We start from the raw sequence: 23,611 nt of genomic DNA, 5'->3' as shown, positions 1-23,611 counted from the left end.
ATTTCTATCTTTCTCAGAACTATGCATTATGTTCCTCAAAAGTGAAACAAGGAGCATATATATTGCACTCATGGGTTCATATCCAGTGTTATTTTTAATCGGCACAGCCCCACTGAAAATACTGGACATCACTAACTTAAGTCCATTCATTTAAATGGGTCTGTTCCGAGTAGAGCTAATGGTTATAACCCATGTATTTTTACTAGAGAACAAAATATTCCCACTCAGTAGGCAGCATGTATCCTGTGATGATGATTATAGAATTGTAGAGTGGGAAGGGAAACTGAGGGTCATCCAGTCCAACCCCCCTGCAATGCAGGAATCTCAACTAGATCATCCATGACTGACGGCCATCCAACCTCTGCTTAAAAACCTCCAAGGAAGGAAAGTCCACCACCTCTCGCGGGAGTCTGTTCCACTGTTGAACAGCTCTTGCTGTCAGGAAGTTCTTCCTGATGTTTAGTCGGAATCTCATTTATTGTAACTTGAAGCCATTGGTTCAGGTCCTAGCCTCTGGAGTAGGAGAAAACCAGCTTGCTCCATCTTCCATGTGACAGCCCTTTAGACACTTGGAGATAGCTATTATATCTGCCCTCAGTCCCCTCTCCTCCAGGCTAAACATACCCAACTCCCTCAACCGTTCTTCATAAGGCTCGGTTTCCAGACCCTTGGTCCTCTGGGTTGCGCTCCTCTGCACATGATCCAGCTGATCAATATCCTTCTTAAATTGTATTCCCCTATTCCACAAAAGACTGGGCACAACGCAGCTTACAGATACACCGAAACCACAGCCAATTCATAAAGAACAAAGTAGGAGTAAATCAATGAACATTTCCACATATGAAAACCCTGACTGGCAGATCTGGAGGCCAATTCATATGTTAGCTAAATGGCACAGTTCTGCGTAGTTGGAGAATGGCTGTATTTAGATGGGCCTGTAATAATGTACGCTGAGCCAAAGCTACGCAGGCTAGAAGCCATGCAACGACTCAAAAACAGCAGCCTCATATCTTCTGATCCTCTCTCTGCCTTCCAGTAATGTCTACTGAACACGTAACTTGTCATCACTATACTGCAAGCTCCCCCCCCCCCCGCCTCTTCTTCATTGGTGGTTGCGCCTGCAGGGGCAGGAAAATCTTCAGCACAGTAGTATCGTTTTGCATATTTTATTTTATTGAACATTAATGAGAGAGGGCGGGTGGCAGCTTGGGTCTGTATTTTGCATGTGTGTAAACCACACAACTCCTCTCACATCTAGTTCTCCAGCCTCAGCGGTATGAGTCATTAAAGACAATGAGTCATCAGTTCCCACTTAAGTCTTTCCATAAGTACGACTGTGCACCTTTCTGCAGAAGTGGATTTAGGGTAGCGCAACCGGTCACATTGGGTGTCACACTGCAGGGACAGCTAAAGCAATGCTGTAGAATGGAGTTCAAGAGGTTGGGGGGTGCCAAATTCTAGTGCCGCGCAGGGCGCTTCTGAAATTTGAGAGCCCCAAAGTATGCCACTGCTTTCTAGCAGGGATATCCTGATTCCGACAGAATGGGCATGGGCTCTTTTAAAGTTCAGTAGACTAATATATCATACAGGTGGCTAAGTATAAATTGGAAGCTGTCACAGACAGTTTCAGTCTCTAGAGAAGGCACCCCTCCTTGAATAGTTCTAGTATAGTGGATTGAATGTTCACTTTGATCATGCATTTTGAATTTCTGTTCCCCAAATTCCAGCTTAACCAGGTACATAGACTGAGGGTGCCCTTGAACAAGGGACATCTTAGAGCCTAAGCATTCCATCTGCAAACTAGGAAGCCCTGTGATCCATCTTGCAGGGCTGTTGTGAGTGTCAGCAAAATCAGGGTTATAATCTAAAGCCACCTGCAGACTACTGCCTAGGTGCAGCAAGGCATCTCTGTGGGTAGATGTCAAGGCTTCCTTGAGCAAGTCTTCTCAAGGAAGATAAGGATGCAGAAAAGAATGCTGGTGGCAAGGGTGGTGAGGAGAGGAACACATCCAGCGCCTGGCACTTTGTTAGCAGCAGCCCATCCTAGTTCCCAATTTATCCATGATTTGGGAGCCTGGATAGCTCAGTTGGTTAGAACATGGACTGATAACACCAAGGTTGAAGATTTGATCCCCCTATGGAATAGCAGCATATTCTTGCATTGCAGGGGGTTGGATGAAATAGTCGTCAGGATCCTTTCCAACTCTAGAAGTCTATGATTTCATGATCTTATGATGGACAGCTGATTGCCAGTCTTAGGGGGGATGTAGAATATGTTCAATTGGTGATCATGGCTGGGACAACCCAGTCAGATAGATGGGGTGTAAGTTATTATTATTATTATTATTATTATTATTATTATTATTATTATTATTATTATTATTATTATCTTCTATACAAGTGAGCAGCTGCAATTTCATATAGAAAAAGGGGTCTTAGTCCAACCCAATGTATCACTGATTATGATTAAGATTAAGATATATTTAAATTACTGCATTAAAAAACCCAACCCAGTACACTTCAATTTGGGAAACTTCAAAGTTATGCAAAATCTCCTTTAAAAAAAAAAGGATTGTAACTTGGAATGTACTCTAAAATGTTTTCGAACCATAGCTTGAAATTCCAGTCTCTCTTCATTTCAGCAAATTCACAATTTACTTGTTTTCTTGGCTTTTCATCCTTCAGAATATTTTTCAAGAAAAACTAGTCTCCAAGGAGCTTTGCAATTCGTAATAGGAGTTTTCCCCATGATTTTCCCCTTCACACTGCTAGGTAATCCAGCCACATTTCAAACTTTTAAGGTTCAGGATTGTGCAACTTCCCACCCCCACCCCTTCTCCTCCCCACAACTCCCATCCAAAAAAAAAAAATTAATAATAACCAGAAGCACTCCGATTACAGCACTAGCACTAGCATTACTCATTCATTCAGGTTCAGGCACTCTCAGAGTATTATTTAAGGGCTTTCTGCAACTCCCTCTCTTAGAATCATCTCTGCTCAGTTTCTTATTAGAGACCTTTTCATTCAGGAACACACTGAGACTTTCAGGGAAACAGCTGGGGAATCCTAATTCAAAGAAATGCTTTCCTTTGTGATCCTGTTTTTTGCTCTCTGGTCTCCCTCAACTAGTCAGAACCAGGATGAGTACGATGACCTCTTTTTCTTCAATTTTGACAATGAAGTCGAAAGTGTAATTCCTGCAACGGAAGAAAGTAAGTAGCTCTTTTGCCTATTTCGTCTCAGTCTTGCAAGCTAGCTGTTTCTGTAGCCAGCGAAGGAAAGAACATTCAGAGTTCGTGTTTCTTACGCTTTCACTGTTGTAAAAGCTGTAGCCAGCTAACCCCCCCCCCCCAAAAAGCATAGTGATTACAAGACCTTTATAGGTAAAAGAAGGCAGACGCCTGTGTTCTTTTCTCTAGTTCCCTTTTACAATGCTAAGGTTGGCCACATAACACCACCGGCACTATTTGAACAAGTCATACCCTTGTCTTCTGGGGAAAGAAAGCAGTGGGAAGTTTTGAAGCACACCGAAAACAGTGTGCTCCAAAAGACTTCTTTCAAAGACAACTTTGCTCAAGGAAAAAAATAACCCACAGCACAGAAACATAGATTTAACAGCCGCTGTGTTTATTCTGCTCTAGGTATTTCGTGCGACTGCCAGCGAGAACACACAGAATGGGACAAACTCTTCATCATGCTTGAGAACTCCCAGATGAAAGAGAATATGCTGCTCCACTCCCTCGATGAAATCCTTAAGGTGGAGCTGCAAGCGGTGAGAGGGGAGATGCTCCAGTTAGTGCAGACCTTGGCTGGCACGTGCACCACTTCCACAGAGAAAGCTGCTTCCCAAATCGTCAGCCAAATGGGCCAGATGCTGGCCAAAAGCAGCAGGCAAACTGAGGACTTTCCCGGGGTGCCTCATGTATCTGCGGAAGGCAAGATCCTCAAAGAGATTCTGCAGCTGAGCCAAAACATGTCCAGCAGGCTGGGTCACATTGAGCACACTTGGCAGAGGGGAGCCGAGGTGGATGCGCAGCAGAGGGGCTTTCTGCAGAGAGACCGATCCAGAGACATGGCAAGTGGGGGAGGTTCCATCCTGAATTCGCTATGGCAAGAACTGCAGGAAACCAAAGCTGAACTGAAAGAAGCCCAGAAAAGGACCACACAGCACTTGTTGCCATTTGGTAAGTTAAACTATTGTTAGTTAATAAGTTTGCGTGGGCAGGCGGAGTCCCCAGATCCTGCACGGTCCCCCCGTCATGTGGAATAACGACTCAAGACAACGTGCTATGGGATTAAATTGGCCACAACTTTATTAAATTTCAAATGTGGGTAGACCTTGGCTCAGGCATTGGGCGTTCTCCCTCCCTGGTCCCCAGCCGGGGACCTAGGGAGCATCAGGGTTATCCAGTGTGTGTGTGGGGGATGGGCCAGCTCTGGAGAACATATGTTCAAGCAGAGATGGCCGCCCCCGTAACGCCGCCGCCGCAGGGGAGAGCAATGACAACCTTTCGGTGTACAGCCAAAGCCTCCCTTCAGAAAACCCCTTTAACGGGGAACCCTGGTATCGCCGCCGCAAGAGGAAGATGGACAAAAGGATTCCGCCCAAGGCCTGATACCGCCAAAGTTGTGACGTTTTGCTACGGGAAAGGCGAAACCTGCCAATGCAGGGAAATTCCTTTCCGGCCCTTTAACAGCGACCTTAACGTAGCAGCGCCCGCATACCTGTGAAGAAAAGTTAACCTGCAAAAACCTGTGAAGAAAAGTTAACCTGCAAAATAAGACATTAACTGAGGGTGGGTAGGGTGGGAGAAGCTCTGGAGCCAAGTGAGGATTCCTAGGTGAGATCCTCCCTCTATTGTGTGGGCAGGTAATCCCTCCCCTACCTGGCCTGGTCTCCTTGGCAACGCTTCCCCCAGGTGGGATTGGACAACTGACTGAGGTAGGCGGAGACCTCCAGGTATCACACCTGAGGGAAGGCAAAGCCAAGCCTATGCTGTTGGGGCCGCTCCAGGTCTAGGGGCTGCACGCGCCCACGCAAAGGGCGCCCCCCGTTTTAAGCGGGGAGCGGTCATTCACATCCGTTCCCAAACAACTGTGTTTAAGCAACTCTTGTTAAATAGCGCCAATCCATGCTTTGATTATACAAGGGGAAGCATTATTGTGAAGCCTGAGATGAAGGCATATTGTGTGGGAGCAAACTGTGTTTAGCAGATGCCCAGATTGTACAATATGGCAGCCAAAGAACACGAACACACAGCATAAAACCCATTTACAGGATGCCTAACAAGGAGACTATAGCTAGCATAATACTGGATGGTGCCAAAGGCAACATCGTTTCCTATATTTGACCAACAGAAAGACTCCTGTACAGTGGTACCTTGGGTTACATACACTTCAGGTTACATACGCTTCAAGTTACACACTCCGCTAACCCAAAAATAGTGCTTCAGGTTAAAAACTTTGCTTCAGGATAAGAACAGAAATCGATCTCCGTCGGTGCGGCAGCAGCAGGAGGCCCCATTAGCTAAAGTGGTGCTTCAGGTTAAGAACAGTTTCAGGTTAAAAACGGACCTCCGGAACGAATTAAGTACTTAACCCGAGGTACCACTGTACTGGTCTACAGCTTACACATTTCCAAGGCCTTAATGTCTTCTTGACTCCTGGCTTCCAGCTATAGACTTTCCCTCGTGTTTGCAAGAATAAGAACAATAATCCACAAAAAGAAACTTCTTATTCCATTCCATTTCGGTCCCTTCTTTTCCTTCCTCTTCCCAGCAACCTACCTGCTGCCTCCTTCACAGCATTCCTCAGAGGCTATTTATGAACAAAACTTGACCCCGTGAGCTCACCGATTATGTCAACACGCTATTCATCAATTCTCATGCTTCAGGGCATAAACAGATTCTCCACAGGGGTTCGGGAAGGCGGAATAGCTTTCACCCTGTGCAGCCCAACTGCATAGCGATCCATCACAAAAATTCCCCTGCAACTTTTCTTTGAAATACCAGCACCATTCAAGTGCTTGGGCTGAAGTCACCATTATGCACGTCATGACTCATGTTACGATGAATAGAATAACCATTTTCATAAAATAGTTTTTGAACTTATCCTTCTCTGCTCCTATTTACAACCCAACGAGGATTTTTAAGGCAATACCTAGATGAATATCAATTCCTGAAGTAATCGAGGAAATATTCCACTAAAGGAAAAATCAAGATACTTATAATACTAAGTTAATATAGAGAGGAAGGCTCCTGCATTTAGAACTAGCCACACAGAACCAGCATTTACCACAGTTCAAGGGTGCCTGCAGCTCTGTGGGGTAAATGATGCCAACTGCAGATTTTGGTTTGCAGTGCCAATCACTGGCCTCCAAAGCATCAGTTGCCTGTGAAACTGAAACATAAAAGTTTCTTTTGTTTTATTTGACTACAGTGGGACCGAAAAGCAAACAGATGGCTGAATAAACCCATACCATGTGTTGTGCATTCATTAGTCGAAATAGGTAAAATCTCACTGCACAGATATTCCTTTTATACTCATTGATAGAAAGCAGCAGTATGAGAATGGACTCCTGCACATTCAAGAGAAAGTTTGCAAGAACTACAGGCAGCTTCTTAAATTCAAGAAACAAAAGACTATAAGGAAAAAGTGTTGGTTTGTTTTTTAATTTATGAGAGAGAGAGAGAGCACATTTTGGTGGAGGGGTGGGGTGCAGGGAAAGTACCCTGTAGCACAGACTGGTGCACACTGACTTTCGAAATATAAGGCCAAATTAAAATATAGTGGTTAAAATGCATTTTTGCATGCACCAGTTTCTACTTTGAATAGAGCAATTCCTAAGGACCTCTAAGAAATTCTTATTGGCCCTTTGATTATTTTAACAGGTGAGCTAACAAATGGATATTAACAGCTCACTTTTCCCTGGATCAACATTCTGAGTTGCTTAAAGAAGGAGGCATCAGACTAACATTTCTTTTGCAAACCTTTGCAGCTGTGAAATAAAGGTGAAACCACTCATTTTCACTATACTTAAGAGTAACAATCATACAGGTATGATCCAGCCAAAGGTAAGCCCATTTAACGCTTGTGGACTTCAATGGGAAAGTTACGCCGGAACTAAATAGCGTGGCTGATGTGTGCCTGCTTTTTAAGGGCGATCCTGTATCTCCTCCTTCCCTTCTCCTTTGTAACATTTGGTAACGCAAAATATATGACGCAACATCACCTTGCAAGGTTCCTCCCACTCCACTTCATTGGCTGCTGCTTGAGAGGTGGGGGAACTCACAATGCAATGATGTCACACATGTTTCACATTATTAGACATTATAGAGGAGAAAGGAGGAGGAGGGGGAGATTCGGGATTTCTGTTTTCTACAGCAGCCGCATGTCAGCTGCAATGTGCAGTCCTGGCTTCAAGCCCATAGAAATTAACGGGACATAAAAACTCTTAACTTTGGCTGGATTCCTTTCTGCATTTTTGCCCAACTGATGAAGTCAGTGTGAAGTCCAGAATAACTCAGCCAAATTCACAGGACCTGCTCTTAATTCACAACAGACTGACTACAGACAGAATTTCATTCCATATGTTTTGATAGGAGGAGGAAGGAAAGTCGTAATATGATTAAGAACAAGAAGAGTGTATTTTTGAAATACCCCACAGATCCCCTTGGAAATCTTTTCTAAAAGAGTTTTCAACAACTGGTTTTGATTTCTTGTGTATCGTGGATTCCTGCCAGGCGGACTCTTAAGGGGTTTTTCTGATCACACTGTTGCTGGTGTCTTATGAAGCTGGTTTTAATTTTGGCTACCCCTTGATAATATAGCCAGAAATACTGCTAATTAAAAAGCCATGTCTCTTCACACAGCTCTGTTCTCTGTAAAGAAGAGTCCCCACAGAATCATGTCCTAATGCCCCACTTCTCAGTGGTCAAAAGGTTGTTAACACACTCAAAGCCAAAAGCACGTGACTGGCCCGGTTATTACAGCTGTGATTTCAAGATGCATTTTAGCAGGAACTTGACATACAAATGTTCATTGCTCATACATAGTTCATTGCTCATACAATATGTCCCCTCCAAAAAAATCCTGTGATCTCTTTATTAGAGCACTTCTATGATTGACCACCACCAATCCCATAATACATTGATGGCCAAACTTGGCCCTCCAGCTTTTGGGGACTACAATTCCCATCATTCCTGGCCACTGGTCCTGTTAGCTAGGGATGATGGGAGTTGTAGTCCAAAAACAGCTGGAGGGCCAAGTTTGGCCATCAGTGCTTGAATAGTTGGGGCCAGAATAGCCCTCATTTTGTTTTGAATTTGTTCTTTGGTCACTTATATCCCATCAAATAACATGCAGTTCTTGAGGACTACTTTCAACATTGTAAGGTGATATTTGCAAGGTGCCTTTTCTATGTGGTTTTTGAGGTATTACACTCTTTCTGTGTACTACTACTGTTTATTTGGTGTAATACAAGTAATCTCAAACAGGAAATAACATACAATAAAAGTGCCCTAAACAAAGCATCTAATGATGTGCTGATCCTATAAAGGTTTTATGGACACTCGTTTAAAAAAAGATGCACTGATCAAAATGTCAGGAACACAATCCACAATTGCAATAAATCTTTTCCATCTTCCACTGTCTGTCCTAAAATGTTGCTTCCTTCTATTGTGGGCTTTCAAAAGAACCTTAGTTTTGGAAAACTAAAACTTTCAAACTGGAATTTTGGTGAAAATCCATTTTTAAAATCCCCCAAATTCAGTGGTGGAATATATGTCCTTTTTTTTTTTAACCAACAAACAGAACTTCATACAAGCAACTCCCAGTTTGCATTGGGGTTGCATTCCAGGTCATTCAAGGTCGTAGATATGGAGATGTATGGATGGCGCCATTTTGGTTACCTAAGGAATGGCACTCATATAATTACTTTGGTTGTAACTTAACTAGTTGATGGTAACATCATTCCGTTATTTTTGCAGGTTGTGAGATGGCCCTTTTATTCCCAATGCGCTCCAAAAAGATATATGTGAGTGTTCACCCAACTTCCACAATGGTGCTCTACTCCTTCACTGTCTGCACATGGGTTAAAGTGACGGAAATTCTAGACAAAACTATTGTATTCTCCTATGGAACAAAGATAAATCCCCAAGAAATTCAGTTGTATCTGAGCAATGATTCAGCTGTTCTTGCTGTAAGCAATGACAACAACAAGGTCATCGCCCAACATGTCGTCTCTTCTGGACGGTGGATTCACCTTTGTGGCATTTGGAGCACAGTTAATGGAAGTATTTCACTGTGGGTAAACGGGAAGGTGGTGGCTGCCTCCACAGAAATTGCTGAGAACCACATCGTTCCAGATGGTGGGATTTTGAAGATTGGCCAAGAAAAGAATCGCTGCTGTGATGGAGGCAGTCTTGATGAATCTTTAGCTTTCTCCGGGAAAATAACTGGCTTTAATATTTGGAACAGAGTCCTCAGTGGCAAAGAGATAACAAGACAATCTGGAGAAGAGGCTTGTAACATTCGTGGCAACTTAGTTGGGTGGGGGGTTACAGAGCTTCTGCCTCATGGAGGAGCTCAGTATGTTTTTGGGCCCTGAACAGATGCCCTTCAAAAGTCCATGTAAAGACATCAAATGCAGAAAATCTAGGAAGCCTGAATGTTTAAGGAACTGGTCATACAAAAGAGCTTCCACAGGGGAGTTGCTTTATATCTCAATAGACAAGCAGTGATATGGGGGTGGGGTGGGAATGCTTAATTAATGAGGTGCCACTTCAGCCTAGTCCACACGGGAACCCTTGGATAAGGCTCAGCATGGCAAAAAGCCTCCAAGTGACTGTAGCAGCTACAACTACATCACTCTAATATTTTCCCACTTTCCTCTGTTGTTCTGAGTCCAAGAAGGAAAAAAGTTGTGCCAGAGGGAGGGTAAGTGGATGAGTAGCACTGAGAGACGGTTAGAAGATAGCAGACATTATCTGCTGCTAGAACAAGTAGTTACTAAGTCAGTGGGAGGCCTCCTCACCACAAGGAACCTCATTCTCCGGGGCACAGAAACAGCTGCCATGAGGAACAATTTAAAATGGCTTCCATATGGCAGCCATACTATGTGCTCTTAAATATATCTCATGACAAGTTAGTACTGTAAGAATGCAGCAATAAATTGAGGTGTGGATGAAATGTTTCAGCAAGCAAAAGTTAAAACATAATCAAAAGTAGTTTGCGAACCTATTCAATAATTATGTTGTAATAACAGTCCTTTGTGCAGAAGCTGTTCTCACTCATAGCAAATAGGTGTCATTCATGATAATCCGAGGACAGATTTTGGCTCAATAACTTTCCTTAAGTAAATATATGCAAACAAATGGCTGGAGCTCTTTTTCTGCAGAGCTAATATGCTGTCTTCTGGATATCCCCTGTTTGTAGATTTTATATTAGTAATGTGAATTTTACAGATGTACCATATAAGAGTATTGAAGTAATGTTTGCTGTTTTGTTTTGTTTTTTGTTGCAACTGATATGTACACCTTAATAAAGCTAGTGCCGTGTCCAAGATATTATTTATACTGGAAACCAACCTAGCATTCAGATAATTGTAATTTTCTTGTTTGGAATGGATACAGCTGTACTATATTGTAAATTGATTTTGTACTAACATTATTGAAATTATTTTTTATAAAATTGTACTGTAAATAAAAATCTTTTATCAGACTGGCATTTCTTATAATTTTATTCAAGAGGTCTGAATTGCCAAAGCAAGCACAGCTTTGAAATGGCACGTCTCTTTCCTCTTGTCTTTCTTGTCCATACAATCTATGTACAGTGATGCCTTGGTTCTCAAATGCCTTGGTTCCCAAACACCGAAAACCTGGAAGTAAGTGTACTGGTTTTCGAACGTTTTTCAGAAGCTGAATGTCCGATGCGGCTGTCTGCTATTGTTTCCAGGGCGCCTGCACCAATCAGAAGCTGTGCCTCGGTTTTCAAACATTTCAGAAGTCAAATGGACTTCCGGAATGGATTAAGTTTGGCGCTTTTGTTTCTGCTATTTATTTTGCTATTTAGTTTTTGAGGCTTTTTCGGTTAATTTGTTTTTGTGACTGTGTGGAACCCAGTTCAGCTACTGATTGCTTGACTGACTGAATGATTGACTGTGTGACCGTGGAAATGGATAAAAGCCCCCTCCCCATCCAAACAATGATCATCAGTGCAGGTAAGTTTTTTTTTATCATCTACAATACTGTCTTATTTATTTTATAGTATAGTACATTGATTATTGCTTTCATTTTATGGATCAGTGGTCTCGTTAGATAGTAAAATTCATGTTAAATTGCTGTTTTAGGGGTTGTTTTTAAAAGTCTGGAATGGATTAATCCATTTTGCATTACTTTCTATGGGAAAGCATGCCTTGGTTTTGGAACACTTTAGTTTTGGAACGGACTTCCGGAACGGATTAAGTTTGAGAACCAAGGTACCACTGTATGCTTCTCTGCATACAGAATAATCTCACGTAAGAGTTCATATTCAGGGGCCTGAGAAGTGAGCAATACTCAATGGCCACTGTCCAAATAAAACTGAACTAAACTAAGCCAGATGAAATCAAGGCCTGTACTAGATATTTGGTCATTCCAGCAAAACCTGCTCTATGAGAACTTCAAAAGTTACTGTATGGGACCTAGAACAGCTGTCTCCAACCTCATGCTCTCCAGAAGTATTGGACTCCAAATCCCATTATCCCTGGCCATGCTGGCTGGGGCTGATAGGAGATGTTGTACAAAAGATCCAGAGGGCACCAAGATGGGGAAGGCAGGAACAGAAGACAGCAGGGATGAGGTCTCTGATTGTCCCATATAGGGATTCATCCTAAAAGGGAACAAGTAAATGGACTCCAGTGAGCTAGCTGGTCAGGAATAGAATCACTTTAAACTTCTGCACCAGCAGAAGGAGAAGCTGTGGTGGTATAGCAGATTATAGATAGCTTAATGCCACCTTTGTGTCAACAGCTGCCAGTGCAAGGGGAAAGCCTTGCCACAGTAGTTAACACGTTGGTTACTTCACGACTGGATCACTGCAATGCGCTCTACGTGGGGCTTCCCTTGCGCTTGCGCCAGAAGCTGCAGTTAGTGCAGAATGCTGCAATTGCTGATTACATCAGCTCAAGGGCAACAAGGGAACCACAGATGTACTTATACCAGGCCCCTTAAAGCCCAGTCCTTTAAACAGCTGTGCTAGCAAAACATGAAGTTTTAATCCCAGTTAATTGCACTAAAGAAACTGAAAAGCTCTTGGGTACTTTTAAAGGAAAGATTTTAGCTTAGTGGTTGAGCATCTGCTTTGCATATTTTGTTTAGTCGTTTAGTCGTGTCCGACTCTTTGTGACCCCATGGACCAGAGCATGCCAGGCACTCCTGTCTTCCACTGCCTCCCGCAGTTTGGTCAAACTCATGCTGGTAGCTTCGAGAACACTATCCAACCATCTCATCCTCTGTTGTGCCCTCCATCTTTCCCAATATCAGAGTCTTTTCCAGGGAGTCTTCTCTTCTCATGAGGTGGCCAAAGTATTGGAGCCTCAGCTTCAGGATCTGTCCTTCCAGTGAGCACTCAGGGCTGATTTCCTTAAGAATGGATAGGTTTGATCTTCTTGCAGTCCACGGGAAGCTATGAACTATGGCGTGCAGGGCCACCCAAGATGAACAGGTCATAGTGGAGAGTTTTGACCAAACGTGATCCACCTGGAGCAGGAACTGGCAAGCCACTCCAGGATCCCTGCCAAGAAAACTCCATGGACAAAGACAACAGGCTTTGCATATAGAAGGTCCTAAATTCAATCCTGGGATAGGTCAGTCAGTAGAGCATGAGACTCTTAATCCCAGGGTTGTGGGTTCAAATCCCACATTGGGCAAAAGAATTCCTGCATTGCAGGGGCTTCAACTAGATGACCCTCATGGTCCCTTCCAACTCTACAATTCTGTGATTCTGTGATTTCAAAGTACGACTGGGAGAGATAGCCAAAGTAGAGGAATCTGAACCCAGTCTCAACTGTACGGGTCCCAAACAGCTGGCCAACACTATCACAGATATAACAACTCTATGCACACACACCCCACAGCTGGAATCTTGCACCTAGCATCCAACTGCATACACAAAAATGCAGACAAGTTAGGAACATGTGCACAGAAGCACATTTTTGCATGCACATAGGCTGTCTATGGATTAGAGTGTCTGCTCATTCATGTATATATATTTTTCAAATTCTCCCGCTTTCTTACAAATAATAATAACAACAGAAGGCAGCCTGCTTATTTCTTAGTTCCTACAGCATCTCTACAAAACTAAACATTCCTTGCAATTTCATCTTAGATATCCAGAGCAACACCTACTGGTCGAATGATAGAAATGAAAAGAAGAAAGAAAATAAATGGGATATAAGTTAAATACTACGAAGAACTCTTAACTATATTTAAGTTAATGATAGATTCATTGTTGCACGTAATTTATAAAAAATTGACCCATAGCAAGCAAGGAATGGCATGAAAGTGGTAGACACAGGAGTAAACAGCAGCCTAGTTTTTACACACACACTCAGGGTATGTACACAATGCCCATTATTATTATTATTATTATTATTATTATTATTATTATTAGAATTTATATACCGCCCTATACCCGGAAGTCTCAGGGTGGTTTACTCTGGCTTCAGCGCATTGCCACCTCTGTTCTTTGAACTCAAGTACACTTGACGTTATCCACAATTACGCACAATCCATTGGTTTCTTCTGAAAATGCTGCATTTTGATGCGTTTTCCCTCAGACTAGTTTCACTCTGACTCCAAAATTGTTTGAGTGGTGAATTCCAGGTGCATACAGTGGAACGATTTCCTGGGGTTGACCCAGCATGCCTGATGTGGTGGGGTGCAGTGCTTATTTTTTTTTTTAATAGAAAGAAAGATGCCAGGACTCACCATGAAGTTGTCACCTTTAAACACTGGGGGCGGGGTGGGCAAGGTGCTGGTATTGCATACCCTTAAGTGCCCCCAGAAAAAAAAGTGCTGGTGGGATGTGTGTGTGCATATCATGGAGGAGTATCCCACTTCCCACCCACTGCAATCTTACCAGTGTCTCCTCATAAGGACGTATTCCATGGGACTTACTCCTTGGTAAGGGGGTAGGATTGTGCTCATTTTTAAAAAAGAGGTGGTAATTCTACTCAGCAGAATTATGCCCAAATTAAAAAAAGAAAAGACAATGTTTGCTATTGTTGCCAGGTTTCACCAATTCCGTCAATGCATTTATGGGTGCTTTGCAGCTATAGAAACCAATCAGGAACCTCTGGAATGCCTGCTTGAATCCTCTTGCAGACACTCCCTGGTGTGAGATTCTGAGCTATGTAGAAAGTTGCTATCTGTTTCGAGTGGAAGGGATGATTTGCAGGCATGGAGGGGGCCAGACAAGATAACATCTGGAGTTCCTTCCAACTCTTTAATTCTCTGATTCCATAATGCAGCCTTCCCTGACCATTGTCCATTATGCCCAAGGATTTAGAAGTTGTAGCCCAACACATCTGGAAGACACTATGTAGTGGAAGGCTGCACACACACACACACAGGCATAGCCAGGGGGGCAGGAGGGCAGCTGCCCCCCAAAATCAATAAAAATACAAAGCAAACTGAGCTTCTCCCCCCCCCCCAACAAAAGGCCTGCCCCTCCTTACACACACACACACACACACACACACACACACACACACACACACACACACCATTACCCATTATGTTACATTACATTACTCACCCTGAAGGGGCCCACACATTGACAGGGAAGTGAGACCTTGTTTTTGCTCCAATCTCACATACACTGTCTAACCCACTCCTGAAGTCCAAACTCAATCTGCATCAAGGACTGAGCCAGGAATCTGCAAAATTTGGGGGCAGTATGGCCAAGAACATGGCCCCATAATCACATGGAGTCCCCTGAACATGACTGCATGAACATGAAATCTAAGGCATGCATTCAGATTGCTGTTTCTGAAACCATCTTGACTGTAAAACTTTAGATTTTATTTATCTATTTTTAAAAAAACACAGCACATGTATAGAAAACCTTACAGGACCAAATAGGCAAATCAGAATAGAGCAATTCTGATATTTCTTACCTTGCAGGACACTTTTTACAATGGTTTCTGTGTGCTCGGCCAGCAGATCTGCTTTGCTAATTGCAGCAAGGGAGAGATAACTCGACATGTTCCTGCACAGTTCTTTGTTACCCCTCTGCAGAAACTTGACTGCGACGGGGACAGCCAATGCCATGATGGGAGGACGGTTATAATTCTGTTGAGGAAAACAGAAGCACCAAAAAAGCAACATTTATTACAAGTCACTGAACCAGAATCTGCTTGGGTCCATCAGCTAAGACCATGGAGCTTCTCTAAACATGTTCCTTTTAGCACCATCTTGGGATTCTCTTGGACTCTCCTTTTAATATTAGCTGTGAAAATTATCACAAGTTTTTACACGCTATTGTAGAAAAGCAGCAGTGGTCCATCTATGTAAAAACTGAAGGAATGGTTTTTCAAGACAAAACTGCAATGTTTTGACCTGAGAGCAGCAGCAGGGGGAGGGGTGGGGTGATGGGACTCATCCAACCTCCGCTTGCAAGTGTCACTGCTGCATAGTAGAACATAGAAGGTCAAGGTGGCAGTGAGGCTGGTGCAGTGCAAACAGACCAGCAGGAGTGCTGGACTGGCTCTGTTGGTTTGCACTGAGCCAACCTCACTGCTGACTTTTTTCTACTCACATCAGTATGCAGCAGCAAGGTGAACAACTGGGGGCCAGGTGAGCATTACCACCCACCCCACTGTCCACTATGGCCTAAAAGGTGTGCCCTGAGATCCCTCACAATGTTTCAGACGATGTGGGACCATCAATGCGGCCATGCACAGATGCACATAACTTGAGAGCTGGATCCTGGCGATGTGGAAAGCTGCATTATACCATGTCATACTATTTGCCCAGATAGACTAGTATTGTCCACTGGCTGGCAGTGGCTCTCCAAGATCTCAGGTGGGTTTTTCCCCCAGTCACTGGCCACTTGATCCTTTTAACTTGAGATGCTAGGGGTGGTGAGCCAATGTTCCAAAGGCCACATGTCAGGGGTGCAAGGGGCCAGGTGCAAAAGTGAAGCCACAAAAGTGAATGTTACTAAGCCTAGTTCCTGTACACACTCACTCACCCCTCTCTGCCCTCCATCCAAGCAAAGAAGTGGCATTATTGAGCATATTGCAGCCAGGCAAAAGCACTCAAGGGTGATGGGAAGAAGTGAGGAATGTGGCCTGGGAAGAATCCTGAGGGCCAGACTGTTAAGTAGTGGGTGAACATATCAGACGACACAGTGATTCTTCAAACAGCTCTTGTTTATTCACAGGCCAGAACAGAACTGAACTGAACTGAAGGGTTCAGCCAGCCTGCTTATATAGAGCTCCACTAGAACGCAACAGTAACCATTTTCTGTAACTATCCAATCACTGAACGTCACTCTCGATCCCTTATTTGCATATGTGGACCTGAACTATCTACAGTATCCCCCTGCTGGCCCAGGGTGAGAACTTCAGTACATAACACAGACAAGAGAGGACTGATGGGCTGCATTTGGTCTCTAGGCCCAAGGTGCTACAATTACACCTTGTGTAATCACTGTGCTACGATTACACCTGGGAACTTCTGCAGGCCACATATGTGCTCTACAATGAGCTACGATTTGTTTTGTTTTTGCACCAACACAAAAAGGCAATTGCACTTTGCAATCCCTTTCCCAATAGCTTGGATTTCTCAGGCAACTTGTACCATCTCTGGACTTTCTGGCAGGAACGGCAACTGATAGCATTTCTCTCTTTGTCTCTCTCAGGTGTACTTCTTTGTATAAAAATACTGTAATGGGAATAACTTACTTAGGAGATTGCAGCCTAAGGAGCATCAAATTCAGTGGGAGGCTTTTGATCACATGCCCCTTGTTTGCGTCTTGATTACAAGTGCAACTGATTTTAAGGCAATTAATATTTCCTGCTTGGCAGGGGGTTGGACTCGATGGCCCTTGTGGTCTCTTCCAACTCTATGATTCTATGAATATACTCCAGGCAACAAGGCTCTTTGTTTTGACAGTGTTACAATAACAAGCGAAGTGGAGACAATGGGGGCTTGTTCTGTTTATTAAAGAGTTATATTTCTGGAAATCAACACCTGTCTTGGATCCAGGATAATTTTTTCAACTTCCATTGCATAAAATGTTTATTTGGACCTGGTCCTAGAATTCTGAAGCTGAAACAGAGAGAACTGGGCATACAGAGAGTTTTAATTTGCCACCGCACTGATGGGAAACCAGGTCTAGGAGCCCTTTTTCTCCCTCTCCAATATCATGTTCTCTACCTTTTGGATGAAAACAACCAAGAGTCAAAACAGATTAATATGATTTTTAAAGCAAGACAAATCTTTGGGGTTAGTCCTGAATGGGAGCCAGGGTGAGATAGCAAGAAACATTTTAGTGCTGTTGAAAGTTTGCAGTCAGGAATGGCAGGATTAAGAATTAAGACTGAAAACAAGGGTGTATTCACATGACCAAGTTAGAGAACAGCAAACTTGTTGGTTTTTTCAGGTGTGTTTCACAGCACTGCCCCCCCAGCTGCTCACATCAACATCGCAATTAGTGTCTGATACACTTCAATTTGGGTACACACAGGGAGGCATTGAAACAAAGGGATGTGTTTACCCTTTGTGAAGTTGTTCGTATTTTGGCTGGAGATGACTTAGGAATGGCTTAAGGACTTCAACTGGTGTGAAGCTGGTTTTAAAAACAATGCACCAAACAATTCACAGCAAAATACAGGATATATATGCACTGATAAGGCTATGTGATAAGACACATTCACCACTGAATGCCTGGTAAAAGGTAAAGGTAAAGGTACCCCTGACCATTAGGTCCAGTCGTGGACGACTCTGGGGTTGCGAGCTCATCTTGCTCTTTAGGCCGAGGGAGACGGCGTTTGTCTGCAGACAGCTTCCAGGTCATGTGGCCAGCATGACTAAGCTGCTTCTGGTGAACCAGAGCAGCACACGGAAACACTGTTTACCTTCCCGCCAGAGTGGTACCTATTTATCTACTTGCACTTTGACGTGCTTTCGAACTGATAGGTGGGCAGGAGCTGGGACTAACAACAGGAGCTCACCCCGTCTTGGGGATTCAAACCACCGACCTTCCGATCGGCAAGTCATAGGCTCTGTGGTTTAGACCACAGCGCCACCCACATCCCTGAATGTCTGGAGATAACCCAAAAGGTGAGCTGGGCTGTGTGAGAGAGGAAGAGTTACCGTATTGGCCCGAATATAAGCCACACTTTCCCCCCAAATTCCGATCCGGAAAAGTTAAAGTGTGGCTTATATTTGCAATCACAACCTTATGATATTGCTGCTGAAACAGCTGCCCAGGACGGCGGGGGGGGGGGGTCAGGAAAAAAGTGCAGCACCTGCCCACAACTCCCAAGCCTCCCCCAGCTGTCAAAACGAACGGGGAAGACTGCTGCTCCCAAGCCTTTGTAAAGAAAGGGGAAGGCGGGTATTGTCTTTTTTCCCTTTTCCTCCCTCCAATTTTAAAGGTGCAGCTTATATTCGTGTGCGGCTTATTTTCAGACCAATATGGTACCTGAGAAAGCCTGTGACTATGGGGAGGTTCCAAATCAAGTCTAGGGCAGTTCTCCAGTCAACCAAAAGCTGGTTGTTTGTGGAAAAAAGCATTGATCATTGCCAAGGACAATGTGCTTTGGTATAACACTCTCACCTGCAAAATGCAGCTCATAATATCAGAAGCAATCTTTGCGTGTGGTGTATCTTCATCTTTCCCCGAAGGTTTCAGATTGTGCTCTAAGCAAGATTCCCAGAGTGCAACAAGGGCTTTCCCATGTTTCTCTATGGATTCTGTTTCCCTGATGGCCGTTGTGATTCGAGTGATACAGATCTCCACAACTGCCTGGTCGTTGTCATTTGTTTGGTAGTCCTGATTGAGGCAAAACAGTTTGTGAGGCTTAGGTACGGTACTCAAGTGTCATCAGAATGAACCAAGGAGGTTAAATCTCTCCCATACACCATACCAATCTATAGCTTTAGACAGAACTTTCAATTTTATTTATGTCACTGCTCTATGAGAAGGTTTTCTCTGGATTGACATTTGCTCCGATCTAGCTCTAAAGAGCGTGTTTTCTGAGGGAAAGCGGCGTGGCAAAAGCAAAACCAGTCTGACCCAAACCTAGAAAGCATGTGACAAATGGGAAACTGCTCGGACCCTTGCTTTCTCAGTACTGGACATGCAGAAGTGTAGACGAGCCCTATAAATTGGTGACACACTGTGGATGGTACTACTTTCCTCTGATCCTACTGCCAATCAATTTGAAGGAATGACCTCATGTGCTGGTGTTGATGTGAACTTATTATCAGCCCCTCTCACGTTCCTTCCCAATCTTTCTTTCTTTCTTCCCACCCCCCAAGCGGAAAAGGCTCAAATTCTTATTCCATCCTTTGAAAGGAAAAGGTTCTCTATCCTACTCGTTTTATTCATTCCTTTCTGCCCATCTCCATGATTTTTCTTTGGGGGAATGTTGGAGAATAATGATATCTGTAATTTTCTAAGGCTTCATTCACGTGACATCTTAACTGAATTATTTGAATTTGGAAATCATATGGAAGCGTGTGTGCAACGAAAAATATGTATCACTGATGCCCTCTAGTGGGAATTAACTTTTAGACTTTTGGTTTTTTAAGCAAAATCTTTTTATGAAATGGTTTTCAAATGTTAAGAACTAAGAGTTGGTGCAATGTAAAGGAGCATGTGCAAAATGAGGGGGGGATACCTATTTCCCCCTTCCCCACCTTGCTAAAAATGGACTTCTTTTCAGGTGTACATAATTGAGGCTGGTCCATTTTGAAACCCTCACACTACTATAAAAACTATCTTGCTCATCCCCCCCCCTTTTCTCCCATTTCAGGCAATGGATGACTGGAAATTTATTCTCACAATAATCGTGTAAAGCTCGGTCCCATTTTACCTATGGTAAACTGAGGGTGAAATTCTGCATCCACTGTGATTGTACCCTCACATTCTTCAGCTCTTTTGAGATGCTCACGTTTTCTGATCCATTATTATACATTCCATCTCACAATCAAAGAAGGGGCAATAAATGCATTACTTACTGGAGATGAACTAATAGTTTTGATTTGCTCGAGAGCTTCTGACAGACATCCTTCTATTTCAGAATCGTCTAAGGAGAAGAGGTCCCCTGCACGGGAAAGATCCTTTTGTCCCAAAACGAGTCCAAAGAGATGGTGCATAGTTGATTGTTCGGCCAGAACGTACTTCAGTCAATAATCCATCATCAAGAACATGCCCCTCTCCCATACATAGGATTCTTTTTCACATATTTTTGGACCTCTTCTGCTATAATCTGAGAAGAAGAAATAGATTAACAAGAATGCTTGGCTCTCGAATTTTTTTTTTAAAAAAAAATAATCATGGACATAACCACAAAGACACGAGTACTATATTAATTTTTAATACAGTTACACAGTATTTAATAGAGACACGGGTGGCACTGTGGGTTAAACCACAGAACCTAGGGCTTGCCAATCAGAAGGTCGGCGGTTAGAATTCCAGGGTGAGCTCCCGTTGCTCAGTCCCAGCTCCTGCCAACCTAGCAGTTCGAAAGCACATCAAAGTGCAAGTAGATAAATAGGTACCGCTCCAGCGGGAAGTGTGTGTTTCCGTGAGCTTCTCTGGTTCGCCAGAAGCGGCTTAGACATGCTGGCCACATGACCCGGAAGCTGTATGCCGGCTCCCTTGGCCAGTAAAGCGAGATGAGCACCGCAACCCCAGAGTCGTCTGCGACTGGACCTAATGGTTGGGGGTCCCTTTACCTTTTTACAGTATTTAATATTTAACACAGTACTATATTAAATTTTTAAGCATTTCAATGCAGAAGTGAAATGCACTCAACTATATATCGTAACTTATTAAGAACAATTAAATACGTTTAAATAAATAAAACAATTTATTGGTCTTTTTTCTTTTCTTAAAGCAGAATCTGTTTTTTATTCATGTAATGAGCTGCTTTGGGTCCTGCACTGGGAGAAAGGCGGGATATAAAATAAATAAATATTCCCCACCCATCTAACCAGGTTATGAAATTAGATGTGTTTTGCCGAAGATAAATAACAGAATAGCAAGATCTGCCCCAAACTTTCATGATTTCAACAGGAATTATATGCTGATGATGGAAGCATTACAGAAAATATATAGAGCATTAAAGAACAAAGAAGATGCCAATGGTGAGGAAATATACTAGTGAATGGTAAGACAACAGGAATACTCCTTTGACCCTAAAAGGCAAAACCACATGTGCTTCTCAGAAACATTTGCAGCAAATATTTTCTGTGCGTTATTAAGATCCCTCCCACCCTGCCTCCAGTAAGAAGGGCTGGAAACTTACGATACTTAAAATGAAAAGTTATACTTGGGGGAGCGGAGGGGGAACCATATTCTATGCTATGCAAAGTGATCACAAGTAGACCTTTAGTTCGTCAGGCTGATTTGGTTTTCGTGAGAAAGTGCATTTCATCTGCTGTCCCTGCCCTTGTCAAATTCGCTGCTATCTGCATATTCTTAATTTGTGACTGTAATGTTGTGATTTTTGCATTGTTGTAATATTTTTATTTTGCAGTTTTAACTGATGGGAGCCACTTTGTGCAACGCATATCTGTTAGAAAGGTGGGGGACAAATCAACTATATAGACTCCTTAAGCTTTGAATTGATACCCCCCTATTCAATGGGTTCATGCATGAGTTCTGTTGTACAATGGAACCCACATGCACAAGCACCAGAGGAAGGGGTGATTGCTTAATGGCCCAGCAGATGTTTTGCACTGAGGTTGCAGGTTCACTATCCAGCATCTCAAGTTAAATGGAACCCTGGCAGAAGGGCTGCAAAAGACTAAGGAAGGCCAATACAAGTCAGAAAGGCCAGGCGTTTGATTCCTTATGAGGTCGTATTATCTCTTCATACATTTCAATGGAAAATAAAATTTGGAATTCCCATTCTTTTGGGCTGGAACCATGTGTTAGCATCTAACTGCAAGGCTTTTGAGCTAACGTCCCCATGTATTTTGATAGAATGGAGCAGAATGGAGCACTTTCATTGGTGAAAGCACTCTCCTCCGTTGGCATTTATTTGTCCTCCCTCTAGTTTGTGCCATAGTACAGTGGTGGAGCATTCCCCGCTGGCACAAGAGGCAGGCATGCGCCTGTAGGAACTAAACAGGGCCAAGCTGCATCTGGCCACACAGCGGAGAGCACGGCCGCCCGACTCAGATAATGCTGCTCTGCTTTGAGAGGTGCACTCACGGCACCCTGCAAGCCCAACATCGCTTTGCGAGACTCGCAAAAACAGAGCAGGGCTGGCAGGGCACATTCCTGTTGCGTCCTCCTCAAGCCGCCAGCTCAAGCCTGTTGCGTCCTCCTCCACCAGCTGGGGAGCAGGTGAGAAGGACGCAACAGCTCATTGCACTCTGCAAACACAGCACTGCTGTGTGCCCTGCCCTGTTGCATCCTTCTCACCTGCCCCCCCAGGCTGCAGGGTGCCGTGAGAAGCGCAACAGCTCACGACATGGCAGGGTGTCAGGAGGAATGTGCCCCTGCCAGCACCCCCATGTTACCCCTCTGCCATGATAGAATATGTTGTTGGACCTATTTATCCAGACTTTCTCTGCAGATGCACACAGCAGGAGCCCACAATGGACCCCTCCTGCAGAGTCTGGATCTTGCATCCCCAATCTAATCCTTGTCTTTTGCAGCTAGATCATGCCCTGTCATTAGGGCAAGGGCACCTTACTTGCCAGCAACAGCAACAGCCAAGTTGAAGGGTCTCTCTCTCTCTCACACACACACACACGTACATCACTGACGGCTGTGCAATTATAGCAGCTACACAGGCCATGGTGCAAACAACAACCTCCTGTAAAAACTCACTTAGCCAGGTCTGTGCAATATGTATAGCACATTTTTAAAAGAAAACAAATGTCAAGGGTAGCCACATAAACCTGCAGGATTTGGGTTCAGTCAACTTTTCAACTGCTAGCAATCTGTCATCATGAGGATATTTTTAAAAAATACAACAGGACTTAGAAAAGAAGAAGCCTCAATATTTTGCATTCAGCAAAAAACCCACCTATATAATATATATAAAAGAACCTATTGGTTTTTGCTTTTCCTGGCTTCGTACCTGAAATAATAACAGATGGTGTGCCATCAGGCTTCCTGCAACTCAATCTCTTCAGTGTATAATTAGAATTAGAGGCAAATGTAACTCTTTTCAGCAGAGTTTTGCTCTAAACAAATAGCTGGTTTATACATCATGGCAAGGTTTGCACACGACTGCCATGGGAGTATACAGTAGCCTAAAGCAGTGTTTCCTAACCACTGTTCCGCGGCACACTAGTGTGCCGCGAGATGTTGCCTGGTGTGCCGCGGGAAAAATTAAAAAATTCGAAAGATTTTTTTTAAAAAAAGTCAAATTTTC

General features: G+C 43.5%; 2 protein-coding genes across 13 annotated transcripts in view; one reads left to right on the top strand and one right to left on the bottom strand.

Annotated features, from left to right (window-relative positions):
• Positions 1-23,611, bottom strand: part of VEPH1 (ventricular zone expressed PH domain containing 1) — a 152,378-nt gene that overhangs the window by 99,075 nt on the left and 29,692 nt on the right. For all 12 annotated transcript variants that reach the window (XM_081190153.1, XM_081190147.1, XM_081190149.1 and 9 more), the window contains 3 exons: positions 20,235-20,485; positions 18,829-19,044; positions 15,158-15,332 (listed from right to left, as the gene is read on the bottom strand). In XM_081190153.1, the coding sequence (XP_081046279.1) occupies positions 15,158-15,332; positions 18,829-19,044; positions 20,235-20,372 (529 nt within the window). In that variant the 5' untranslated portion in view covers positions 20,373-20,485. The remainder of the gene's footprint in view (positions 1-15,157; positions 15,333-18,828; positions 19,045-20,234; positions 20,486-23,611) is intronic.
• Positions 2,919-10,719, top strand: PTX3 (pentraxin 3). Its single transcript, XM_081192124.1, has 3 exons — positions 2,919-3,212; positions 3,642-4,184; positions 8,988-10,719. The coding sequence occupies exons 1-3, from the start codon at positions 3,080-3,082 to the stop codon at positions 9,605-9,607; spliced, it is 1,296 nt and encodes a 431-aa protein (XP_081048250.1). The 5' UTR covers positions 2,919-3,079; the 3' UTR covers positions 9,608-10,719.

Source organism: Podarcis bocagei (assembly GCF_964188305.1).
Source record: "Podarcis bocagei genome assembly, chromosome: 4".
In the NCBI taxonomy this organism is placed as follows: Eukaryota; Metazoa; Chordata; class Lepidosauria; order Squamata; family Lacertidae; genus Podarcis; species Podarcis bocagei.
This window is presented reverse-complemented; position numbering and strand designations above follow the sequence as displayed.

What these genes read in the sequence shown, in the direction of transcription:
- PTX3 (XM_081192124.1), top strand. Translation starts at nt 3,080, where the DNA reads ATGCTTTCCTTTGTGATCCTGTTTTTTGCTCTCTGGTCTCCCTCAACT. An exon ending in AATTCCTGCAACGGAAGAAA is followed by an intron (nt 3,213 to 3,641) that starts GTAAGTAGCTCT and finishes ATTCTGCTCTAG; the next exon opens with GTATTTCGTGCGACTGCCAG. An exon ending in ACAGCACTTGTTGCCATTTG is followed by an intron (nt 4,185 to 8,987) that starts GTAAGTTAAACT and finishes TTATTTTTGCAG; the next exon opens with GTTGTGAGATGGCCCTTTTA.